Source organism: Acanthaster planci, linkage group LG20, assembly GCF_054643075.1.
Source record: "Acanthaster planci isolate LZ-2023a linkage group LG20, COTS_SCS, whole genome shotgun sequence".
Lineage (NCBI taxonomy): Eukaryota > Metazoa > Echinodermata > Asteroidea > Valvatida > Acanthasteridae > Acanthaster > Acanthaster planci.
Window position 1 is genome coordinate 5,239,079 of NC_141796.1, and position 25,926 is coordinate 5,265,004.

Below are 25,926 nucleotides of genomic sequence, written 5' to 3' on the forward strand. Positions count from 1 at the left end.
GAGAGTGTCATTCCTGAACATTGCACAGAGATGCTTTCCCTAAACTTTATACCCATGAGAAAAAATCTGACATACACGTAGCGGTAGGTGCATGTACACATATAATTGACATGCACAGAGGTTGGTGCTTTGTTTTTTGTTAGGAGATCATAAACAGTTTTTTAGTCATGGGTTTCCAAGATGTGTCCAAAATGAGTGTTATGGAAATTAAGGACTTTGTAGAACTAAATACTAACAAAATGCGTATCATGTTGGGAATGAATTTAACAAGGCACAAGAGTGTCCTTGAGTTGGTACCCCTAAAACACCTTCGGTGGAAATGCAAAACAACTGGCCAGGGTGAGTGTACCATGGGCAGGTGCTAATTGGGGGGAGGACTGCTCACAGTGCATGATGAACAGCAGCTTCTTCAGTTTGAACCATGATCCCAAAACCACCCGCACATGTCAACACCCTGATATCAGCAATATCGCCCAGCCATGCGAGGGTAGATTCTGACAATGAGAACAACAATCACCCTGTGGCTGGTCAGCCTCGCCTCCTGCACTGAGCTGTGTCAGCAGATGGAAAGGGCATCATTGATGACGCCTTGCAAAAGTTAAAGAGGCCAACTCCATTCAGTGTAGAAACACAAAGTGAACCATGCATAGAGAATATAAATTTACCTCTCAACAATGGGGTTCCCAGTTTCGTGGCATTGCTAGACATGGAATTATTGGCTTACACGTACAATAGCAATTCTTGGTCAATCAGGACAACCACACTCTTTGCTAACCTGTGAAAAATTGGGTACTGCTCATTGGCATATTTTCTGCTCTAGTGGAGATTTCTTTTCAAACAATCAAACTAATGAAATTTATGATCCTGGTGAACAAAATGTTATATATATATAATGTTGAGCATTTTCAGTTGTTGATCATAAAAATACATGTAACTGTGGAAAAAGATTTTGCCATCTCACGGTCAGGCTCAAAGCTAATTGTACGGTACAACACCCCCCCCCCAAAACAAAATGTTTATCAGTGAACTTTGTCAACATAAAATGAAATTATGGCCACACACTCAATAATACTTTGATCACAAATGTACTGAAATTTTGGATTTATTTTCTGCCCAATTTGATTTTCAGATTATATGTTTTACCATTTACCGATTATAATATTTTATATTTTTTAATTCAAAAACCAGTACAAACGAAAAATTTGTACCACTAGTCACAAAAATCATTGCTTCCACACACCAAGCAAAATATTTGTTGTTGTTTTTCTGTGATAACATGTACAGATCCACTTTTTATATACGAGTGGCAAGTGCTTGTTGGCATATGTCATCACATAGATATTACTGCCACAGCATAAGCCACGCTAGACTTGATCCTGACAGTGTGCTGAACAAATGAACAATCACCTAGGGCCAGTCAGGCGCGTCTTGATATAGGCAATTAGGTGTAAAGCACTACCACAGGATGACACCATGCCTGACACCTGCCATGGTCAGTGGGTCAATGGGCGAGGGAGCCGGTCCCCCCCCACAGATGCACCTGGCCTTCTTGGGGGTGGGAAGGGGGAGGTTGGTGGAGTATGCTGGTTTCCAATCAATCGGCAGCCCTCTGCCCTTTGAAATTCAGAACAAGGTCTCAATGGAGTGGTTGACTGTAAGCAATCTGATACGTGTGATTTTTGTTCTGCCCTGCCCACATGTACATGTACAAATACTCTTACAGGTACATTAAATGTCCATTTCATTTATGATGGGCATAAATTATCACGTTAGTAGCAGAGGCACATCAGGACAAATTTTCAAGGGTTCATTTCATCAGGGCTTCACTTTTAATGGAGTACTCAGTGAGTCATGCAAGTGAGTTTCCCGTGCAAAAAGGGCTCTATCATTCCAAATTCCTGGTAATACCACATACGTGTTCTGTAAGCATTCTGATAAATTCCTGACGTGAATAATGGTCTAGGAGCAGAATCACTGGGTTATTGAGGGCTTAAGCATTTGCTTTTTCATTTGCTAGAAGCAGATGACCATTGTTTCTCACTTAAAGCACATTAGAAACAATTGATTTTCTTCTGAATGGGTACAAAACTGCATTGTCTGTGTATGGGGGCAGCAGGCTATGCTGATGTGGTATGCCCATGTTTTCCACAGGAAACATGTACTTGTTACTTGCAAACATACATGTAAACAAGGTTCTGAGGAAACATTGCTTTCTTTATGCATCCAGCACTGATGAAGTGGTGTGCACCTCCAGGCATCTCAATGCTCAGCAGTCAGCTCTCAGATTCCAGCAAGACTTGGGCTTCCGGATGCTGGCCTGTGGTAGGGCAGACCTGGTCTCAGAAGCTGTCCGTCTATTGGGCAACGATGGAATCAACACAGTCAGTGAACGGGTATGTGGCAGGGATACAGTTCCACACCATAGTACAACAAAGGCTTACAAAAAAAAAAGAAATTGACGGTGTTAAAGTGAACCATATGCCATTTTTCCTGTTTAGGATTTATTTAACAAATTTTTTTAAAGTGCCAGATTCTTCAGGATTCCTGACTCCTTTTTTGAGATTTGCTACATCACTCTACCTGATGCTGTGCAAACTATTGTTGATATGATTGAGCTTTATTTCAAAAGGACAAATGACTCATTTTGCTTGATCGCAGGACATAATGGTGTTGAGTACCACCATAGAATTCAGTGGCTAAAGGGGGAACTTGGAAGGGTAGTTCAGACTGGGATACAAGCCATGTATTTAGGCTTGTGGACCCTATAGGCATTTGCCACACCCTTGGTCATCTCTGGCCAGAAATGGACCACATTTCTTGATATGAATCCCAATATTCTTCTCACTGTGGGCAAATCTAAAAGACTGGTGTCACAATGCATTTGTCCAAGCAAAATATTTTTGGAGTCGTGTACATGTAGCTGCTGCTGATTCCGTATTCAGAGCAATTGCAAGTAGGGCTCTGATGGTGCTCTTCCCAATCAAGGTAAATATATCATTTACCAGCAGACAGCACTCAGCTGAATCATCTTGTTAGCAAACTCCGCTGTCCAAACACTGTAATGGGCCTACATACTTAAATTTACTGCAGAATAAACACCACAAGATCAGCATAATTGAGTTGGTAGGCTTTCATAGAGTCTAGCCTTGACCTGCTGCTCAAGCTGGTTGGCCTAATTAAATATATCATATAACCAGACCAAGAGATGAAATGAGTGCAGAAAGCATAACCCTATTAAGTTGGTAGTACTTAAGCCTTTAAAGCCTGCAGGAAGAATGTGCGTGTACTTCTTGAGATTTGCTGATTTTGACTTACGATAAACATAGGAGATTTGAATGTACACATGTCTATGAGAAGGACAACCAAAACCACTTTTATGGCCCCTGATATTTAAACCCGAAGGGTTTGTTTATTTTATTTTATGTTTGATTATTTCAAGAGCTTTTAATGCATATTTTGATTGCTTAGTTCATAGGGAACTTGAACTGTTGACTTGTAGGGCATAGGTTTTAGGGATCAAGTCCTTGTGCGGTCAGATTTTGTTCTTTCAATCTATTTCCATTGTGATTTTTTTGTTCTGTTTCAGGGTCTAACTCCACTCATGTTTGCGTGCTCAAGAGGAGATGAAGCCATGGTGCAAATACTCATTAAGAATGGAGCTGACGTTGACCAGTCGGTAAGTGCCAGTGACGAGCTCATCATTTCGTGTGTGGAGAGTTCTTTTTAAGTTTGGGAGTCTTGGTGATGAGTTTATTGTCTGGTGAAGCAATGGTTCAAGATTCTGATGGAGCGTGTGGCTGAAGATGCCGGTTTTTTAAGTCTTTGTGATTTGTTCTTTTTTTGTCTCGCCCAGTTTTTGTAAAGCTGTGGTACAGATGACAATTAATAATGCGATAGACCTTGATCAGTCTTTCAATCTTATGGATGGTGTGCATGTTTGTTTCCCTGTCTGCTTGCTTGTTTGATGTTTGAAGTTTGAAGAAGTCACATTTCATACTTCAATCAAGAACGGACTTGAAGTCTTTGTAATAGGTTTGTTAGTTTGTCCTTTTGTCTTTCCAGATCTGTTTGTCTCATTTGTATTCTCTTAACATTTAATTGAACTTCAAATCAGAATTACTTCATGTCGAAGTCTTTCTAATGAGTTTATTGTTCTTTTTTCGTTTGCACATTAGCATATCATTGCATGATGTACATGTATAAATCAGTGTGGCTCGTTATATCCAACCCATGCCTCTATGGTTACCTGTCATTTTCCTGGTTTCTTCCCCATTGGCAGGTTCCTAGTTCACACACCAGTCACCCCTGCATACACCCAGCCATCAGACATTGGACTGCTCTCTCCTTTGCTGTAGTCAATGGAAATGCGTCCGTTGTTCAGGTATTAAATCTTTTCTCATTCATACATGTATTTCTGGTGAACCCAACATTGCAATAAATTTGACACCACAAAACATTTGAAGTGAAATCTGCTTCCTTTGAAATGTGTTTAACTTCTGAAAATTTGCAGCATAAATATTTGATCCGATGGCTCAGTTTCTGTACAAAGATTGATCACTTTCCTCCATAGAGCAGGTCTCTTTGCACTTTCTAAATAAGAATGCCATGTGCAGTCCAGGGTACCGGTGATTACACTGCAAACTTGATTGGATTCTCTTCTAGTTGCTGTTGAATGCTGGTGCTAGTGTTCACGGCTCAGTAGATGCCAGCGGCGACAACTACACAGACACTCCATTGCAGCTGGCTTCAGCGGCAGGTAAGGTCTAATTCATTGCATCTGCCTGAGTGTTGTGTATGAGATGATTAGCTCAGTTCTGTTTCAGTGCTAAGTGTTGCTTTTCGTAACACTGGTGTTGAACCCTTTAACACTTCCGGGCCCCATTGTCAAGTTTGGTTAACAAGAGAGTACCTCTGCTGCATGTGTGTGTTGGCAGCTTGAGTCGACAGTGAAGCCCCTCACAGAGCATACAGATTATCTGACAGAGATAACCGCAAGTCAGAAAACACCACCCACGCTGGTTAGTTTGTAGCCTAAATTCAATGTTGCTATGTCTTTACATCCAGCCCAGTGTAGGCTTGACTACAGTAGTGTATTTAGGCAGCTACTGAAAAGCCTATATTCACATACGTGTGAAATCAAAGCATGGACATCAGAAGTGGACTCTGTGGAAGAACTGCCCTGATGTGACATTCCTCAACAAGTCTTGAGGCCACTTTTCCAGTGAATTTATTGTACTTTGCATTTTGAATGAGCAAGCTACACGTACACTCTCTCTCTCTGTTTCTTTTTTTTTTTAAAGCAACATTATGTTGTTCAAGATTTTCCAATGAGTTACATTTTGGGACTATTAGTAATATGGTACACATGCGGGATACATAAATGGCTCGGAAACACTGGGTGGTTTAATTGCAGGCTTTGTGTGGTTATATTATTCCACACTCTATAGGGAGTGTCCATTTCACATGAATATGCCAACATTGTATGTATGCACATGAAGGATTTTGAAAGAACTGCACAAATAACTGATATAACTATTCAGCTTTTCTGAGGCACACATGCATCCACACCATTTCTATAATGTGCGAGATTCTTAATTAAGTGGCTCTGCTTTCCTGCGACTCATTTAGTCAAGTTGGACCACAGTTTTTGAGGATGTCTATTTCTTGCTTGCAGGGCATTATGAGATGGTGGCTCTGCTCCTGTCCAAGGGTGCAGATCCTTACCTCACCACCGTCCACAAGAATGGGATAACCACCAAAGGTCATGATAACTCATTCGCCCTGGCTGCAGCTCATGGCCATAGGTAAGGATGAGTCTGTCATAGTACAATGGATGCCCCTCTCCATCCCTGCAGGAATTGGCAGTGGCATTTTGTTGATTCTTGAAGGGAAAAAGGAACAGTGAATCACCCAGCACACCGATTCACCAGTTAACTTTTCCTTGAGGGCATCGGACCATTTTGCAGTTTGAATTGAAGCAACTAAAAAGAGGGACTTCCAGCTCAGGCAAACTACCAAATTCTTGCAACTTTTTTCCTGCAAACATGTCAAGGTGGAAATGGTATCACCTCCCTGCTGCTGAACTTAGAAAGTTCTGTATGTAGTGCTGAGGGACACTTGAACTGGTCCTCATGCTCGAGGGATATTTCTTCTGAGTTTGAAGGTTCAGCATGTGTGTCGCCCTCAGTCAGGCATGAGTGGGCAATGGCTAACACATAAACACAACATAGTCTCAGAGTTTTGAAAAAGTTAGAAATGTTGCACAAATCTTGAAACAATGACGACTAAAAGTCAGCAATCGTTAAGTCCAACTTTGTAAAGTACTCTGGTTGCAGTATCTTGTCATTTTAAAAAGTCAATATTTTGAAGGAGAATAATGACATTCCTGGGATAACTGCTATGTGGATGAATACCATTGACAAGTCATTCAGAGACAAACACCTGTGTACTGCTACTTTTTTTCAGGAATGTGCTGAGGAAGCTTCTGGAGCAGCCACGGTGTGTGAAGTCCACTGACATCCTGTCCCTGGAAGAGATCTTAGCGGAGGGGACGGAGCAAGAGCCGCTGGCACCCAAGATGCCCAAGCTGAAGAGGATGGGAAGCAAGAGCAAGATCACATTGGCTCTACAAGTAAGGAGTGCATGAGACTCGGGGAACCTGGCAATGGGGAACTGATAGGGAGGGAAACCTAGCAGAGAGAGGGTCTCAAGGGGGACATTGAGGGGCCCCCGCTACCCAAAGGTACCCCAGCTGGAGGAAGAATTAAGAGTAAGGTCACATTGACTCTACGAATAAAGAGAACATCACAGTCAGGGTAACAGGAGTAGGGAACTGTTGGGAGGGAAATCCAGTTGAGAGTCAGGGTGCCAGGAGTGAGGAACTGTTTGGAAGGAAAGCCAGTTGTGAGGGGGTTGAAAGGGGTATGTACAAAGGGGAGATTGCAGTTGACCATGCTACACCAAGGTGCCCAAGCTGAAGAGAATATGGAATATGAGCAAGATCACTCCTGACCTACAGGTATAAGACAGTATCATGGTCGGAGAGCCGTGTACTCTACCAAAACTTGATGCAAGTTTGGGTGATAGTTACAGTCAACTACTATTGATGGTTAAGTAACAATTGTCTTGTTTACTAATTTAATTTTTGGGACCAGGCTGTGGGGCACACTTACATCACTGGCTATCACTGGTTTATTGTTTAGAATGTGAACAAGTCAATCTAGTAAGCCAACATTCTTTAAGCCATAGACAGCACAAGCAAGGTCTGGTTACTCGAGGTCTTTTCTCCTGATGTACAATGTACCTAGCTTGTTTGTTAGCTTGTTAACTCATGGCACATCACATTCTTGTCATTCTCCCTCCATTTTCAGGAAGCGATGTACCACAGCTGTGAGCACGGTTACCTGGACATCGCCATGGAGCTGCGCAGCCTGGGCGTGCCATGGACCCTGCATTGCTGGACGGAGTGCCTGGCCACTGCCAAGCAGCTGCACCGCCTGGCCATCATCCAGTGCCTGCTGCGGGACTTCGGCTCCATCAAGTTGGAGGAGTACAGCGAGGAGTTTGTGGAGGAAGGGCTGGCCATCATGTTTGAGATCCTGAGACAGTGCCGGGTGAGTTTTGAGGGAGAAACTTTATAAGCTCTGGCGTTGTTGTGACAGCTAGTTTATGCAGATCATTGCAGACTCTCTTTAGTGACCAAAATCAGAATTTTTGGCTCTGAAATTTTGTGGTTCCAAGCCTCACCTTGGCTATGTCACTGGCCTGAACAGACTTGCAGTCTCCTTGCATAGGCACAGGGCACACAATAGCAATGATACATAGCTGTCTTTCATATCTTGCTACATCTACATATAGGTGGGAATTCCATATAACAGTAGTTAATGTATTATTTGTATGGTAGTTCTATCATAACTTTCTGTGCAGAGAAAGGTTGTCACAAAAAAGTTATGGACAGTTTACTTTGCTGATGTATATTGAGAAATTAATATCAACAAATATTGAAACAGTCTGGATGATATGAAGTTTTGCTTGCAGTATTATTTGACTTCAACAAATGAAAGTTGTAGAATGATCCCAATTGTTTGTGTTCTTCTGTTGCTGCATGGATTCTAGTACGTTCATCCATCTTACTCGCGGACCATGCAGACATTAAAACGAGCCAGGCGAATGGTGATGCCCTTAGCATTGTGCCTGTACATGTTGCATGATAAGAGTTTTTAAATCCATCATTAGTTTGTAGTCAAAGTTGGTCGGTTTCTTATAGCTGCTGTGTGGTCTGTAGAATGTTGCCCTTCAGTGTTTCTTATAAACCCTCCCCTTCATCCTAACCAGCTTTGCATGCCCTGAACATCTTTGTTTGCAGTGAGCTATTGGAATTCCTTCCCGTAGTGTATTGTGGTTTTCTGCTCTCAATTCATTTTCAGTTTTTCCTGTGTAATGAGTTTTATTTTCTTTTTGATCTGGTGAAGCACTTGTTACAAAATGGCCTCTTAAAATAATGCACCAGTTTACTTGTTATGGTTATCTGTGTGTGAATCAAACTGAAATTCGAACTGAATAATTTTAATTATGGTTGACTTTTTAAACCATGATTTTTCCTAGACAAAATCTTGGTGTCAGGTTAAATTTTCAGTTTCATGCAGTTTTTGATAATTTTGTTCAAGTTGTTTTTTGCATGAAAAGTGTTGTAAATGCAGGCCTGTCTAAAATTCCCCTTTAGTTTGATTTGCTGGGATTTGGGGCACCTTTTGACATCTTAAAATTCCTGAGATTTGGACAATTCTCAACTATTGTACATGCTCCAGTTCAGCGGTAAATGTTTTTCAGAAAGTGTAAAAAATTTGACTGTGAGGAAAAACATTTTTTTCCAACATAAACTTGTAAAGAAGTTGGCCGCAACCTACCCAGATCTTGTAAAATCCATCACAAAAGTTTTGTTGAGTTATTCTGAATGTGAGGAGATTGGACTAGAAAAGTTGTGGATTTAAGATATTGAATCATCAGGTTTTGCTACTTTTTACGTCGTTGTACATGTACATGCACAGAAAAATTAAATACAAGATTCATATAATAGCTATCTTTAGAAAATTTATCTGTTGTTTGTTATTATAAGCCCTCAAAAGTCAAAAAGTTTTGATGAGATTTGAAGCTTTTCATGGTGGAAGTAGCAAGTAAACAAGATAGGTTTGCGGTAGCACCTGGGATATATCTCTTTTTGAGTATGTGGGCTTCTGAAAAGAACTGGCGATACTCAATGCATTCTCCTGACGATGGACAGAGCATAAAGTCTGAAACATCGAGTACCACCGTTTCTTTTCAGAACCCCATATTCAAAAGAGATATATCCATGGTGTTACTGCAAACCTATCTGTTTACTTTCAAAGTGTTTGTCATCATTGCAATATGTCTGCTTGATGTTCTGTTGATTTCTCTCCATCCCTAATCTTACCACTGTCAGATTTCAAAGAATTGAAACCATTGGTTTCCTGCACAGTAGAGGATTTGGGAGGATTAGGATTGATAATGATGACAATTTCCTTTTCCCTTTGGTGCTGAACAGAATGACGTGATCTACCAACAGCTTTCTAGCATCTTTGCCTCACTGTTCGGCGATGATCCAATACCAGCTATCCGAGTGGAGGGCTCATCACCCACTTCAAGAATAGGTACACTGTAAGCCCTCTGGAAAATTTTCTAGACACGAACATCACTTGAGACCCTACACACAAACCCCTTAAAACTGATATGAAAAAAAAGTTCAAAGTGTTTTCTATTTTATGATTCAATTTTTTTGACTTTTTAGGGCATGTTATCACTTTCCGAGGACTGGTACCTTTCTGCAGGGAAACGTAGTGATGTCTGTGTACAGAATTTTTGCTGACCCTTTGAGTGAAGCCTTCACACTGAGCCTTGAAACTGTAGACAGATCTTCCAAGTAATATACATGAACAGCAGCAAGAGGTTTCTGTTCAGAATATTCACGTGCCAAGCAAAAATCTGTGCAAAATCTGTCAAAAGAAATGCACAGTTCATATTTCACTTTTGTACGGCAAGCAAAATAGTATGCTGTGTTCCATTACCATTGCATCATCTAGGCCTATGTTGTATGAAACACTGGTCCTTGACTTTTCCTGTTTTCCACTCCTCTTTCCAAGCCTGCTCCCAATTTGGGGCAGGCCTCCTTTATCTTTTTATGCCAAACACTCCGGTCTTTGCATTGTGACGCTCAGGCCTTTGGCTGTTCCTGTTTTCCTCAACATCCTGAAATACAGCATATGAATGAAACGGAACACTTGTGATGGATCAGAGTATGCAGGAGTTTTATATGAAAATGTACCAGTACCAAGTGTCCCCGCCTACATGTAGATGTATGGGTGCCAATGTGTGCAAATTTTCGACATTCAAGTCTTGATATGTTATTGGTGTACATGTAATAGAAGTAAATGTATTCAAGTCTCAGCACACCAGCTACATGTATCTCCCTTTGTGTCACCTGTGTAGGGGATGGATGTTGAAACAGTCAGTAGTACAGAGCACAAGTGTCTAAAAACCTTGCAGCAAGCAAGGACACTAGATCACAGTGCTAACCTCTGATAGTCAATATAAGGAACAAACTTCAAAATGGCTTTACATGTATCAGAAAACTAATTTGCCCCCAAATCCTGATATCCCCCTATTGGATTTGGATGTCAAAAGGACATACCTGGATATGTATGACCCATCATGATCTGCAGTTGCACAGGTGCAGCCTCTTAAGACCTAAAGTGATCAGTGTTGTTGAGTCCATCACAAGTCCCTGCAAGTCCATCACAAGTCCCTGCAAGTCCATATCACAAGTCCCTGCAAGTCCATATCACAAGTCCCTGCAAGTCCATCACAAGTCCCTGCAAGTCCATATCACAAGTCCCTGCAAGTCCAACACAAGTCCCTGCAAGTCCAACACAAGTCCTTGCAAGTCCCTGTATGTCCATCACAAGTCCATATCACAAGTCCCTGCAAGTCCAACACAAGTCCCTGCAAGTCCAACACAAGTCCTTGCAAGTCCCTGTATGTCCATCACAAGTCCATATCACAAGTCCCTGCATGTCCATCACAAGTCATCCAGTCTAAAGACAATTCACAAGCTCTTCAAGTGATATTTGATGTAAACATTCCTTTTTCACTGTACACTGTACACCCTGCTGCCCTGTGATTGGTCGTAGGAAGGACTTGTGACTAGACTTGTAATGGATTTGACTACACAACACTGAGAAATATGAAAGGGCTGCATTGCCCCTTGATCAGAATACTGACCAAAATATATACAGTCAGTGCTCTTAATTTACCTTATTGCCGAGTTTTCGGTGACTGAATCTGCTTGCCCTGACGAAGGTACATGTACCCAGTTGCCGAAAGCTCAGCAATAAGATAGATTAAGAGCACTGACTGTATATATTTTCGTCAGCACGTGTACATGTACACAACACTGATACCTGTTTTATAAGTTTTCCAAAGTGCATTGTGCACAATTAATAACCGAAGTGTGCACAATCTGTGAAACACCTCCAGATCCCCAGTATGTGAACAACCAGGAGATGTCGGATGTAACCTTTATGGTGGAAGGAAAGCCGTTCTTTGCCCACAAGATCGTCCTAGTCACCGCCTCCAAGAGATTCAAGGCTATGCTGTCCGACAAGTTTACAGAGGGCAAACAGCCCTGTATTGAGATCAGCGACTTCCGCTACAGCACCTTCAATGTAAGAATTGGTTCACTACTCCCACAAAACCCCATAGGTTCTGATTTGGGCATTCTAAGTACAGAAATTTTAAAAATAAAAAAACCCCACTTAAACAGGTCATCAGCTGAAACGGCATGTGATACCACAGTATTTGTTTTGATTGGTTCACATCTACGTTTTACCTATTACCTAAAATTTGCTTACGGATACAAGTGGCCTGCACTTGGGTGCATATGGCCTTGTGGTTAAGGTTTTTGACTCATGTGACAGAGGGTTGGGTTTGAATCCATTTGCTGGACCTTTGTTGTAGCCTGGGGCAAGCCACCTCACCCATACTGGCCGCTCTCCACCTAGAACTATATGTGGGTACCGACATTAGCTGGGGAGCAACCCTTGATGAACTGGCATGTCCCATTCAGGGGGGGAATAGACATATTCATGGTCATTTCATGCTGAGGAAGCCACAGATAAACATCGGCCAGACGAGCCAAACTTGGAACAGACTTGCTGACGCTATCAAAGAAATTGTAGCCTCCGGGTTGAAAATGTAAAAAAATTGAACTTCCAAATGTTTTTGTCTTATTTTTGACAGTTGGTGATGCAATACCTGTACTTTGGCAGCACAGATGCACTGAAAGTGGAGACTGATGAAGTTCTTGAGGTATGTCAGGCCTTTTTGCACTTCCATTTTTACTGCATGTCCACGGAACGAAGGCTAAGACAGCATGGATTAGTACTGTTCAAGCAAAATAAAGAAGCAAATATATTATGCACAGGATGTAGTTTTAGATAGAAAGATATCAGCACTCTCTTTCCCTGATACCTACATTTTAACAGTGCCTCAGAGGTCAAGTGCTGCTTGCCTAATGACTTGAGGTTTTACCTCTCGGACATTCCTTCCTAATTTCGAGATTCAAGCAGTTCCAACTTTCCAGTTTGAGGCTTATTGGTTTAGTTTCCTTCAATGAGGTACCGATGCATAACCACCTCCAGAACTCTTTCCGCTCAAAATGAAATCCTCTGGGTGGTTGTTCATCTAGATACAGAAAATTGTGACGCAGTTGCTGGAAGTTAGCATATTTAATACTGGGAAGAAATTTGTACTGAGTCGTGTCTGGTTATTGCTCATGTTTACAGCTGCTGGCCGCTTCCAGTTTCTTCATGCTAGAGCAGTTGCAGCAATACTGTGAGATGTTGTGCAGTCGCATGCTCACGGTCAACACAGCAATGACCGTCTACAAACATGCCAAGGTGAGTTGGACTGTGCAGGCCTAAGCAAATCAAGTGGAGTGGAGAGCTGGTCCTGTACAATCCATGGTCCTGCCCCCTCCCTTCACCCCCCTGCCTTCACCCCCGCTCCCTTCACCCCCCTGCCTTCACCCCCCTGCCTTCACCCCCGCTCCCTTCACCCCCTCCCTTCATTCCCCCTCCTTTCACCCCCCTCCCTTCACCCCCCTCCCTTCACCCCCCTCCCTTCACCCCCCTCCCTTCAACCCCCTCCCTTCAACCCCCCTCCCTTCAACTCCTCTCCCTTCACCCCCCTGCCTTCAACCCCGCTCCCTTCACCCCCCTCCCTTCATTCCCCCTCCCTTCATTCCCCCTCCCTTCACCCCTCCCTTCACCCCTCCCTTCACCCCCCTCCCTTCAACCCCCTCCCTTCAACCCCCCTCCCTTCAACTCCCCTCCCTTCAACTCCTCTCCCTTCACCCCTTCCCTTCACCTCCCCTCCCTATGTAAGCCCCATGTGTTACAGTTTTACGATCCTGGAACAACAAACACTGCAACAACTGCAGTTAGTAAAACCATGGTGAAGTCATCAGCACAGTTCTTAGTGTTACAGTAGAGTGCCACCATGACTAGCACAACAGGGTATGTAATATAGACAAAATTTTTGGTGAAGAGTATCAAAGTGAATGCGTGTAAAAAGGCACTAGCTCGAAAACCAGTGTGTGAATCAACATGCATGGGTGTACTCCATTCGTTTGCTCTTCTGTCTACACTTTGTGGTCAAATGACGTCACGCTTTGGTAGCACTCTATACCGGTTGTTCGTCATAGCGGTTTCCAGTCACCATCCTGTCCACAGCCCATTCAAACATTGGGTGGGGGACTGCATAGTTGGGAATTTTTCTGCTTAAAGACGTTACAATCCAAGTTACAGGCATAAAACAATGTTGAAAAATATGGAACTTGTAGATTTTATTGATTTCCTTTCATACTTCACCCTTCAGGTAATTCTCATTGAAAGTTAAATCGTAAAATGAAATCAAGTTGCCTCATGAATTTTCCTTGAGTTATCACTAAAAACAACATGCTTATCACTGCAACATGCAGTACGATTACACTGGTTCCCAGTGTTTAATTGAGACAATAATAGATGGGCCAGGAACCAATTGTTTAGCAATGGGGCTATCATAGGACTATAACGCATGAGCACCATCTGCCTTTGACAGCACTGCTTTGGAATACTAGTGCAGTTACTCGCTGTTGGGAGAATTCCATTTGTAGGTGCTGTAGGTTTTGTGCACATTTTCAGATGAGAATGTGCCATTTATACTCGCACCATCCAGTACATGCACACAAGGTGGCCCAGTACCTCTTGTGAGAAGGCCAAAAGGAGTTATGCATGTACATGTAATTTTATCTGCCCAGAATTCCTAGCAAAACTGGAAATCTGATTGGTGAATAAACCAGAGACATGCATTTTAATTAACATTGTTATGAAGATACTATCTGTTACATAAAAGTGCTTATAAAAGTTTCCTTTACAAAATAGTCTTTTGCTTTGAAACTTCTTTAACAAGTCTCATTTTCTTGGTTTCCATGGCAGCTGTACAGTTCAGATTGCCTCCTGGAGTACTGCCACTCCTTCCTCCTTGCCAACTTCACTGAGCTCCTGGCGGAGAACGAGGCGTTCCGCCGCCAGATCTTCCCGGCCAAAACCGACCCATCACACGACCTCCTGGTGTCCCTGCAGGACACGCTCGCCCACCGACTCTACATGAGATTCCAGAAGCAGACCACTGTCTGATGCTGGCGGTTCAGAAAAACTGGTTCTTTTTCTTACTCTTTCAGGTGAAAATGTAACTGCTTTGTGGAAATGAGTCATATAGTGAAATGCAGTCTTGCAGTTGATTGCTTCTTTGAAGTGTGCATGAAATACGTAGGCTTTCACTTTGTATGTTTTAAAACTTCGTGGACTTGCTCCATTTCAATTAAGAATGCATTTACTAGTCTAATTGTAACAATTGTTGCCTGTTCAGTTGAAGATGGAAACGAAGGCCTTACAGTTCCGGAAATTGAGACATTTGTTATCTTTTAATTTTACAATAACTTGATGCACAAAAGCTGGAAAGTGAATTTAGATCTTAAAGAAAGAAAAGATTGTGAAACAGAAGACAATCATAAAGGTAAACTTTATGATTGCCCGGTGCAAGTGACTATTTCAAAAGTGATTGATGAAAATGTATACATTCCAAATTTCAAGTCCTACCAGCTGGTCATGTTACTCATTTTGAATAGAACTTCAAATATTGTTTCTTTAACTCTCTGGTGGCAGTCAAATGTTTCCCGTCTTCATCACTGTTCAAACTTTATTTTCAGTTCACCGCATGGACACAATAATTATGTACATAGTTTTATTTTTATTTATTTTTTCCTTGGATCAACATCAGTGCCAACATTGCCAACTCCTGTGACTTGTTTATGTAATCAATTACTTTTTGTAACTAAATATTTATTGCTTGTAAAATACATTGATAGCAGTTTAACAAATAAGACATTTTCTGTATGCTTTATGTTGTTAAAATGATTAACTCTCCCATGCAAAGATACATTCAGTTGCCATATCAGGCAAAATCAGTCAAATTTGCCTTATGTGTCTGTGTACTGAGGTAAATCAAGTGGAAGGAATTTTGGACTGTTTTTGACGGATACAGCAGGAGGGTTAATTTGACGATTTATTTAGGCTCAATAATTGTAGGATATAATTGGGGATTGTTTGATTGTCTTCAGACAAGTTATGTGGGAACTGTTGAGTGCTATACTTGAATTGTTCTTGCTGTTGGTGCACCGATTAGTCTTGGCTCAAGACTGGATTTGTACTACATGTGTATTCAGTCAATGTGTGCACAGGTGGTGAAAAGTCCCTCAGGCCTACTCAAGAAATTCTGAGTACTCCTCGTGTGTGATTTAACATGAGACAATAGAAAGCGGGGCATGTACAGAATACATTCTGCAGCTTGAAAAATTATCCCAAATACTAAGCAATTTGCTCAGCCCATCAATAGTCTCGCGTATACACACCATGGATTTGAAATACAACTGCACAGTTTTTCTGGGCTGGGTATGTATCGTGTGCCTGCACGATATCTTGTCACGGTCCCTCATTATTATTTTGCACTTGCAGGGTAATGTGTCAGTGGCTATTTATACTAGTAAAACACCCAGACAGAATGCAGTTCACCCAGTGAGGTATACCCTTCAAGTTTCTTGGAAAAGTCAGGAAGATTTGCCAAAACTGGATGTGACTTTGATTTCTGATCGTGCCCCCCCACGGTACATCGTAGTTGCACTTGTCAGGCGTCTGCGTGCATGGCTAGGGAATTTAATCCAACTGACTGTATCCTGGGCCGATACCGTGCCTCAGCACGTTTTTATGGAATCTGCAGTGAACCCGTTTTCCCGAACTGAATTTTACTGAACGGTTGGACTACTGACATGCACCTTTGAAGGTGGTTTTTGTGAAGTCGACGGCTATATCTTGCATCCGTCAACCGTTGTCTGTACCCATATCCCACACACAAACTACTCTACCCCCACTCCTTGGGATTTCGTTCAACTTTTGCAGAGTCATTCATCATTTCTATAAGAAGTCTAAATTCTCATATTGGAATTTCTTCCACAGATACACACAGAAATGTTGGTCGCTTAGGTCTCCTTCCCCTTTCTGGAATACAATTCAGGCATTTTTAGTCAAGCCCGAGATTTGTAAGATTTCACCGATGTGCCAATAACTCCACAGTTGTTATCGACTTCTCAAGTTATCCAGAGCTGAGTCCTTTTTCAACTGCTCAGTCAAATAGGACTCGGACTTCTCAATCCTACTGGACCACCTCGTATTTTATAGGTTTGTTCTGCTGAGAATCTATGGAAGCCATTGGTGCACAGGGCAATCCTCTTATTACAACGTTAACGGCGTGGCAGCTTTTAACCTGTCACAAAATGGTCAAAATTCCGCGTTCTCTCTGTACCATCCATAATGATTAAAAACAGTGGCTTTGTAAGGAATGAAAACTGCCAAGGCCGGGGGAGGGGGGTATTGTGGACTGACGCACACACACACACAAGTGTGTATTTGCCTGCAACTGGGGACCCCCTATTGTTCCTCTTTTGTTTGTACTTTAACTTTTTTAGAAGACCACCCGTATGTTTTGTACACAGTTGTCAATCGGGGACCTCTGTCAATCGGGGACCTTATTGTCCTCTATTGATCAAGGTCCCCAATTGAATGCAGAAACAAACTCACGTACACTGTTCGAAGGTGGGTGAGACAAACTGTGATATACTCGGCAAGATCTGGGACGGAGGGAGTCCCCTTCCCCACGTCCAAACCCTACAGACACTACTATTGTTACCTAACACATCCCACCAGATGTCTGAAAAGAATTCCTGAGATTCTGATACAACAGTGACTGACACAAAGGTGGGGGGGGGATCTTAGTCCCATATCTTATTTCAAATATACTAGTAATGTATCCTTAATGTGGAAGAGTGCCATGCGCAGGAACAGCTGTACCGAGATTAGCAATCTACATTTTGAGGGCCTTGTCTTTCGTTGATTTATCTGGATCCCTATCCTTTGGTTACCTCCTAAATCTTACCCGTATTTTACAATACACTCTGTGTATATTTCCTCTTTTGAAGTGACCTATCACTATTCAATCAAGGATTTCTCCCCTTTTTCAAATTTCTCTTTTGTAGTAGGCCAGTAGTCTAACCCCTCACGATCTTTTGCCCTGTAATAAACGAATTCAGTAAAATGTATCTTTAAAGCATATTACTTGTGAATACTTTTGGTATTTTTTTCCATTTTATGAAAGCATAACCCTAGAACCCTAGAAGCCCTTTTTCGAAAGTTTTCAGGTATAATAATCTTTCATCAACTGTCGTTTCCATTTCTAGGACTGTATTATTACTGATGGTCGGCTTGCAATACGGGCGATTCACAGTAGTGCGCTTCCAAGAGTTTGCAATGCGTTGGCCAATCACAATACGCGAAATCTGTCAACCCATTCGAAATTTCCAAACGCGCATTTGGTCGACAGATTTCGCGCATCGAGATATTGGCCAACACCTTCCAAAACTCTTGGAGTCGCACTATTATTGCGAATCGCCCGTTTTTCATTGTCATTAAGCTAAAGATTTGAACAAGAACTGTACCGAAATGTTTCTATCCAACCCTTATAAGTCTTTCCGGATTACTTTATTCTGACGTGCATGTAATGTTGCTTCATCTCTAGTTTGTATTAGCGTTCCGTAATCTTGACAGCATGCGTGCGTGGATGAATCTTGGGGCTGGCGCCGTGTACTTTGTGTGTGTGTATGTTGTGGCAAAAAGTGGCCAGAGCTCTGCGTATTTCCATTGACCTGCAAAAGATGCGAGAGTGACTCAACGGGCTTGGCCAGTCGGATGGCAGCATTTTACTAGCGAGCATGCCCCTATACCTGTTCGCTCAGACTACTTTCTTGGTATGACGGGGGTGGGGGCATCCACCAGGCTGGTGTAACAGTCCTGTAACCAGCCTGGGAGTTGAAATTGTATGTGAACGCTCTTTATTTCAAAGAGAATGTTGCTGGCATTAAAACAGAAAACATTATTTGGAAATTCACTCAGCCTGTTTGGTGTTTGTTTCTGTACTCAGTGGTATTTTTTGGCAGGTAGTGTTTTGTCTGTGCCTTGGAGTACCTTGCTTCTCGCACATGTGCACGTCTCAATTTACAGTGGCAGCTGAGTCTTTTAAACTCACATGGGCAGATTTTTTTCCATGGCGAGGGTTATATTTTTGCGACCCTTAAACCAGAAACTTGTTTGCGAGGTCAAAGCAATAAACAGGAACATGTTCAGGGTGGCGCAAACAAACGAAGAACCAGAAACGGTTACGTCATTTGACAGAAGCAAGCGCGTGGAAGCAGATATGACACTGTTGATGAAAATCATTTTCACTCAATATTTGGAATGTTTCTCACCAGTGCTGCTGCTCTCTCCTTTCACGTTCCAGAAGACAGTATTTCTTTGATTGGCTTCATGTAAACAACAAATTTTGAAAGGTATCACTCTTTTGAGGGGCAACAAAAGTGATCCGTTTATTTTCCGCCATTTTCAACCGGCGCTGAACCAACTCCTACTTTGGTAATTTCCGTTCGGTCGGTACAAGGCACCACAGAGTCATTTCCCAGAAACGCTCAACCAAGGACGAAAGCTGAAACAATATCATGGTTCGGATCGCCAAAGCATGCCCCAGGTTGCATTATACCTACCATTTGCTTACGACTGATGCATTGATCATCAGATCATGCCGGACCCGTAGCCGTGCGTTGTTTCCTTCGAGAAACTCTGTGAAAGATCAGTAGTCGCCAGCGGCAACCGTGATGGGGACCATGGATTCGTGCATGGCTAGGATTTTTCTAGAATTTGCACAGACGTTCGCAGGGAGTACGCTCTTATTGAGCCGGGATAACTCAGTCGTTTCCGTTGGGGAAGCGCTGTCCGAGAAGGAAGGTTTAGCATAATTCATGTACTTGTGCCAGTTTTTGGAGGCGGAGAGGAGAGTAAGCACAAGACAAGGCGCATCCCTTCCTTGGAATTATGGAACCTCCTCCCAAACCCAGGTAGAAGACATTTACGAATCATCTGACCTGGAGTACTTTGAAAGGCTAATCCCCGCGCGCCTAGAGTGTATGTAAAATGAAATCGGAAGATGGGACTGCTAAAGGTTAAGGCCAGACTTGAAGCCATTGATGGTCTCAGAACTGCTGGGAAACGGCCGGTCTTGGCCTATTCTTGAGAACCACCAGCATCACATCGTTGGGACGTTTCAGGGTGCATTCCACCAAAGTATTTCTGCGCGCGAGCTCATTAATATTTTGTGATTCCACAGGCTTTTACAATAAGACATGCCATAATCAGGCATCATAGAAATATTTCTATAAATCCCGAATTTAGGACTGATAGTTTCCAGTACTTCTTTCACAAAAAGCCCCAAATTGCGGGCCTATTTTTGATGATAGAGGCGGGCGGCTACATTCAGAAATGAGAGCTCAGTTTTACTGCTATAATGGGGGTATCTTCGTTCAAGGGCGAGTAAAAAAATTTCTGCGGCTAACCCCCATGAAATTGAAACAAAAAGTGATCTTCTGGCCATAATCTTGAATTTCCAGTGAAAAGAAAACGGAGGCCAACCTCTTCACGATAGTAGGCGGCGCTATTTCGGTCCGATTTTGCACCGTTTCCTGTGTGCGCGTATTTGGTGTAGTGCAACCTTCATGAATAGCGCGCGTGCTTTATTCATTGTTTGAGCGGTGAGTTGCCACAGTGTGCATAGTGACGATGTCATTTTGGTTGTTCTCGAACAGTGCTTTCCATTCTTTGGGGGCTTTTTTAGACTACCGATAGCCTGGCAGTCACAGGTCTTGCGCTATGTAACCAATCACAGTGCGAAAATAATGTCTTCCTTGAAGCTTGATTCACAGCAACAGCGCCCTCATTTGTCCGAAAAACTTGGACAATTTTTAATGTTTACACACGTGCGCTTTTCAAAATAACCCCCAACAGGATTTCAAATAGTTTTTATTCAATGAAGAGGAGTGCACAGTCCTAATCTTGTAGAGACGCACAGGAAATGAGTCTGGGGAAAGTCTATTGCTTACTAGTCCTTTATTTTTTTCTTGTGAAAATGTTACAATGCATCGAGAGTATGATTTTATCGCAAATTTTGCAAAGACACGCAAGAAGTAAATTGATGTACGTGCGCTTAAAAAACTTGAGGCATAAAAGTGTTTGATGAGTTGTAATTACGCAGATACCATTTAGGAGACCCTCTCAAGTCTTGCTAGATGAACAGATAAGGCTTTAAAGACACAAATTCTAGGAAAAGGTTTATGCGTATTCATGTATTGAATAACAATGTAACTTGAGTAACAATACGGTGGAATGAATAAAAACTTGTGATATTTTGTTTGCTAAATTATTTTCTGAGTAATAAAGTGAAAAGGGCTGTGCCTTCTCACTACATAACTAACACTGCGCTTCTACACGTTGTTTTACGTTATGGAGACAGAAGTTTGCCATCTGCACATGTAGGATCCAGACAGTGGCTCTTGGTATAGGGGGATCCAAAGGTACATGCATTTGGGCTGATAATGGGGGAGAAAAAATATAGCCTTTTATTTGGTAAAAGAATGTACCAATTTGTTTCTTTTTATTCACTTACGAAGTAATCGGAGTTAAAAAAATAAACAAAATATTTAAAAATCCGTCGGGAGGGAGGGGAGCGAAGTGCCCCCCTGCGCCACCCCCACTGGATATGCCAATGGCTCCAGACTTTTTAACTAGTTGATGAATAATGCATAAAAACATTGAAAGGGCATAAAGCACTGAAAGGGCGTAATGGAAAGAAATCAACTCGTTTGTTCATCCACCAAGCAAGCAACAAAATCGTGAATCGATTAATATGTAGAAGAATTGCCATGATGTCAGACGTCAGCAAAACTCCCTCCGTAGCTAACTGGCTGCAGCGCTATATAGTCTGGGAACCAGTCGTCAGATCTAGTCATCGACGAGGCTCTCGTGGTCGTACATGTACTCGCCCAGGCCGGGCCCGACACGCTCCAGCTGTCTCAGGTGATCGCCCAGCTCCTTGATAGCCTCCACTTGGTGGGTCAAAAAGTTTCGCTCGATCCAATCCTGCATCTTTAAAAATGAAACATATTGGCGTGTTATTACATGTTTAATAAAGCAAGAAGATTTTTAATTAACATCCACAGCAATAATTTGCGGCACATTTCACTTCCATTGGCCAGTTTTTCCTTTTGTGTTCTCCCTTCGTGCCAAAGCGGGAGGCGTTACCTTCAATACCTCGTAGTAGTTTTCCTTATTTCGCGTTTTGCAGCTGTCACTGTCATTGTTTGAACCAACCGCCAGTCATGGTTTGATAGTGGTGGCACTACTCCCATGAGGAATGCACGCGCGCGTTAAATAACTATTTGACCAATAGCATGCAAGGAACTGCAAAAATGCACGCGCTCCAGATGTCAAGAACATACATGTACTTGTGGCCGTGGGCGCAGTGCCAACGCATGCAGTAATGATGTCTCCTCGAAATAGTAAATAAACTTATAGCAATCTGTCGTTCAGACACACCTGAGGGTCACAATTTTTCTCGGCCACCTTGTGCAGTTCCAGAAGGGCCAGGTTGACATCCTTCTCTAAGCACAGGGCAGCGCACACCGCGTCCTTCAGGGTGCCCCAGGTATCATTCTTGGGCTTCTTGATGTCCTGCAGCACGACAACCCCACCGCGCTGGTTTTGGAACTTCATAAATTTCTCGGCGTGCTCGCGTTCCTCGTCCGAAGCCTTCTTGAAGTATTCATGAGCTCCGGGCAGAGCGACGTTGGTGTGTTGGAAGTAATAAGCCTGGTGGTAGGTAGGCAGATTAAAGCCAAAGTTTTGGGTGAACACCGTAGATAAATTGGAGACCTCTTAAAAGCTTTTAATTAATTTCATCAGATGTTATGTTTCTGTTTAAGGGAAGGTTTGGCAATTTGCTCTAAAGGAAAAGGTTCACAATCCAAATCTTGGCAAATAACAACCGCCTTTTGTGTAGCATTTAGATTTACTGAGCTGTTTTCTCCTTGGTACTGAGCAAAAGATGCAAGGGTGGGAAGTATGCTTGTGGTTTTGGTTTACTTGGGGCTCGTTTCATTTTTTGGAGTACAGATTTTCTAGCATTTGTGGAGTTCAACGAATAGAAATATAATAAAAGTTGATTTCAGGTAAATTTGTAATGTTATTTTCCACTGGACGTGTTAATGTTGCCGTGGCGGTCTCCAACAAAATAATATTATGTTTTCATTAATGGTCACGGTTTATTCGAAATTTCAGGTGATTTTTACCCTTAAATAAAAAAAACATACTCAAGTCATAGTCTAGTATACGTTGTCTGTTATGAAACGCGACAGATCGCTTTAATGACTGTGCGCATGCCCGTTTTCAGAACTACGTACACGTACATAGGTGCACATGACAAACCATTCGTGAATGTCGCGACCAGTAATGTTTCTTTCACATGTAGAGCAGGCAGCGACACAGCTAGCCTAGCGGTGGTGTTATGTCACGTAGCATGCATGCCCTATTAATATGTACGTGACATAGGGGTCTTCTGCAATGACAGCGCCTGTGTTACCTCATGTGTAGAGACGTTCAGATTTTTAAATAGAGTTCCATTTAGGTATGGGGGGGGGTCAGAGCAAGTGAAGACCTTTCATTGTTATTATTTCTGAAACAAAGAACTTTCTTTTGCGTACAAGAGACTCTGGATTCACATTCTGACAACGTTTTCTTATAAACCACCGCATATGCATGAGGGAAAAATGACTGAAACTTTTCTTCCACCAGTAGACTGAAATGATCCATGTTGTGCCTGTCTTGTTTGCATAATGTTTTTTCATCGCCTACACAAAACTGCTGCCATTGTTTTCCTATCTTTCGAGGTTATTTTTCAAGTACCCGATTCTCAACATCTTAGTTGCGAGTCCGAAGGTTGCTCCCCACTCATTGTATGTGCCTGGCTTTATTCTTTGTGTGGATTGAAATGTACCGAAATGAATGCAAGCTAGTGAAGGTTACACGTTCACTCCAAGATCATTTCTAGGTGTTGTATGAAAAGCCCCCTTTTTGTGTCAAATAACCTGAACTAATACCAATCAAATTCTCAGAAAAAAATTTACAAATTAGTTTATAATTTTAAGAAATGATAATTGCAATGTATAACTCAGACCTTGCCAATGATGGCGACTAGAATTTTTTCAAGTGTAGCTGCAAATGTTTTTTAAACACAAATTTTCTGCAAATTTGTACTCTTCTTCAGTGTGTGGAAACTCTTTTACAGTCATATTTGTTTAAATTTATTGAAAAGTGCACTTTTTAAAATATTTAAAATCATCCACGCCTTCCAGGACAACTGAGGGCACTGTTGCCTTGATAGTCATAGTCCAGTACATTTCTGTTCAAATTACGAACCCAGAATACACGAAGTGAAAATATTTCTGCGAAAGGGACTGATGTTTGCTTATTACAAAAAATGAGGAAATCAGCAAAGACAATTTAGTCCAGCAACATCAACAAACATGCAGCACCTTTTTGTCTACAGTGTAACATTGAGGTTTTCTTCCTGGGATGACATTTTCGCTCATAATTATGGAAACCATTCGCATAAAACCAAAAAAGACAGTAAAATACCCTTTGAAACAGTGAAACAAAGTTGAAAAATAAGGTTAACTGAGACATAAAATGTGCATTTTGAAGACGTGTCATTTGAAAGAAAATTGATTGCAGCTACCCTTTAAAGAAAATCTGTGATCTTACCATGGACAAGTACACATAGGATGCATACAGTTCCAGGTTGATCTGCTTGTTGACTCCAGCCTCGCTCTCCTCGTGGTAGTTCTGGCGGATGGTTGCCATCTTGTCACTTGATTTGGTGCTTCGTCTCACAGGTTATATCATAGAAATCGAGAGCAAAAACTAGAACGTTGGGATGTATCTAAACAGAATTGCTTGGTTCCGACACTGCGAAAGCACAAACAATCCCACACTGTGTCGTTTTCCGTCTGCGCCACGGGATAATATATAGTTCCCCATCGGCTGTTCCATTTATTGAGCATACAGGGGTGGGACTTATTCATTTTAGGAATGCTTGTCAAAAATAACATCATAATTGGCCCCATTGTGAAGCTCGATTCAACTAATAATGTGTTGTATGTTTAAACTCAATTCTGTAAGGATATCAAATAACTGTCTGGTCGCTCATTGTCCCACAATCAAAAATATTGGGGGGACCTAATTACTTATTATGAATATGATAATTAGCTGCATCCTCAAACTGAAATCTGGTTGGATAATGCGTACCGGGGTATCATGACAAGGCAGAAATAACATGTTTTTATGACATAGGCCTAACGCCAAGCATTTCCGCAACCATTTGGTCTCCTTTAGCCTATACATGCACCTCGGCAAATTTGTGTGATTCTGTTTAATCTCACCATTCCATCGAAATATATCTCTCGTTACACTAGATCGATCATTGTCAGCCTCTGATCTGAAGAAGTCAAGTCACCAGTCGGTGTCACAAGCAACACCGAATACGACACAGGAGGACCTAAGTTCGTTTGGCGATATCCGGTGACCCGTCACATTGGCTCGTAGCCAAAGTGTCGAGGAACTTTAGTTTCGAATTTAACATGAATCCCGCTCTACTCGCAACTACAAATTGACTATGTCTGTCAATAGTGAAAAAACCATAGGCAATAACCTTCATGTTTTTAACATACGATTTTTAATGCTAAGAAGTCCCTTACATGTAAAAGTTTTAATTAAAGAAAGGAATGCGAATTGAGCGCTTGGGGGATGGGTGTAAATCCCGGACGGTGCCGGGCAAGATGATGGGGCCGGTATATACCCCCCATCACACATACCTGTTTTACATGCAAAGTGTGGACATTCCTTTGTTTTCCTGTGGTTAATGGAAACTTGAGGAAAATGCTCCTTTTTTTCCAGCAAGGATATAACTCCGTTGAGCTGGATTTTTGATAATGATTTCTGGGACTGTTCCTTTTCATTTTGCCACAGATAACCTTGACCCTCAATGCCCCTGAAACTGTTTTTCAGAGAGGGAAACATCGTGTGGACTTGTGCGAGTCCACACAGCGCCATCGCACCCTACATTATGTGGACTTCTTTTGTACAGAGGTCCACCATGACACTATCATGTATGCCACGCCTGCACACACTTTTTGAAAAGGGGGACGGGCTCCGTCTCCACGCATTTTTATGGTGAGAAATAAATTACATCGGATTTTGAATAATTTTTCAGACTTCCAACCGTGGGGGACGAGTACTTTGGATACTTGAGTGGGGGGAGGGAGACTCG

The 25,926-nt window shown here is 42.1% G+C and overlaps 2 protein-coding genes across 3 annotated transcripts in view; one reads left to right on the top strand and one right to left on the bottom strand.

Moving 5' to 3' along the window:
• Positions 1-18,609, top strand: part of LOC110977994 (ankyrin repeat and BTB/POZ domain-containing protein 2-like) — a 61,603-nt gene extending 42,994 nt beyond the window's left edge. Inside the window, exons 6-18 of one of the 2 annotated variants that reach the window (XM_022232592.2) lie at positions 2,228-2,393; positions 3,587-3,676; positions 4,280-4,381; positions 4,663-4,756; positions 5,675-5,804; positions 6,466-6,631; positions 7,371-7,613; positions 8,116-8,172; positions 9,563-9,668; positions 11,551-11,738; positions 12,313-12,381; positions 12,858-12,971; positions 14,550-18,609. In XM_022232592.2, the coding sequence (XP_022088284.1) occupies positions 2,228-2,393; positions 3,587-3,676; positions 4,280-4,381; positions 4,663-4,756; positions 5,675-5,804; positions 6,466-6,631; positions 7,371-7,613; positions 8,116-8,172; positions 9,563-9,668; positions 11,551-11,738; positions 12,313-12,381; positions 12,858-12,971; positions 14,550-14,750 (1,726 nt within the window). In that variant the 3' untranslated portion in view covers positions 14,751-18,609. The remainder of the gene's footprint in view (positions 1-2,227; positions 2,394-3,586; positions 3,677-4,279; positions 4,382-4,662; positions 4,757-5,674; positions 5,805-6,465; positions 6,632-7,370; positions 7,614-8,115; positions 8,173-9,562; positions 9,669-11,550; positions 11,739-12,312; positions 12,382-12,857; positions 12,972-14,549) is intronic. The other variant, XM_022232594.2, reaches the window with a different exon arrangement.
• Positions 18,610-21,214: 2,605 nt separating this feature from the next.
• LOC110978009 (soma ferritin-like) lies at positions 21,215-24,618 on the bottom strand. The gene is made up of 3 exons (XM_022232631.2): positions 24,363-24,618; positions 22,140-22,412; positions 21,215-21,689 (listed from the first exon to the last, which is right to left on the bottom strand). Exons 1-3 carry the CDS (start codon positions 24,459-24,461, stop codon positions 21,546-21,548), a joined length of 516 nt encoding a protein of 171 aa, XP_022088323.1. The 5' UTR covers positions 24,462-24,618; the 3' UTR covers positions 21,215-21,545.
• Positions 24,619-25,926: the final 1,308 nt, after the last annotated feature.

What these genes read in the sequence shown, in the direction of transcription:
- LOC110978009 (XM_022232631.2), bottom strand. Translation starts at nt 24,461, where the DNA reads ATGGCAACCATCCGCCAGAACTACCACGAGGAGAGCGAGGCTGGAGTC. An exon ending in CCTATGTGTACTTGTCCATG is followed by an intron (nt 22,413 to 24,362) that starts GTAAGATCACAG and finishes ACCTACCACCAG; the next exon opens with GCTTATTACTTCCAACACAC. An exon ending in AGAAAAATTGTGACCCTCAG is followed by an intron (nt 21,690 to 22,139) that starts GTGTGTCTGAAC and finishes TCATTTTTAAAG; the next exon opens with ATGCAGGATTGGATCGAGCG.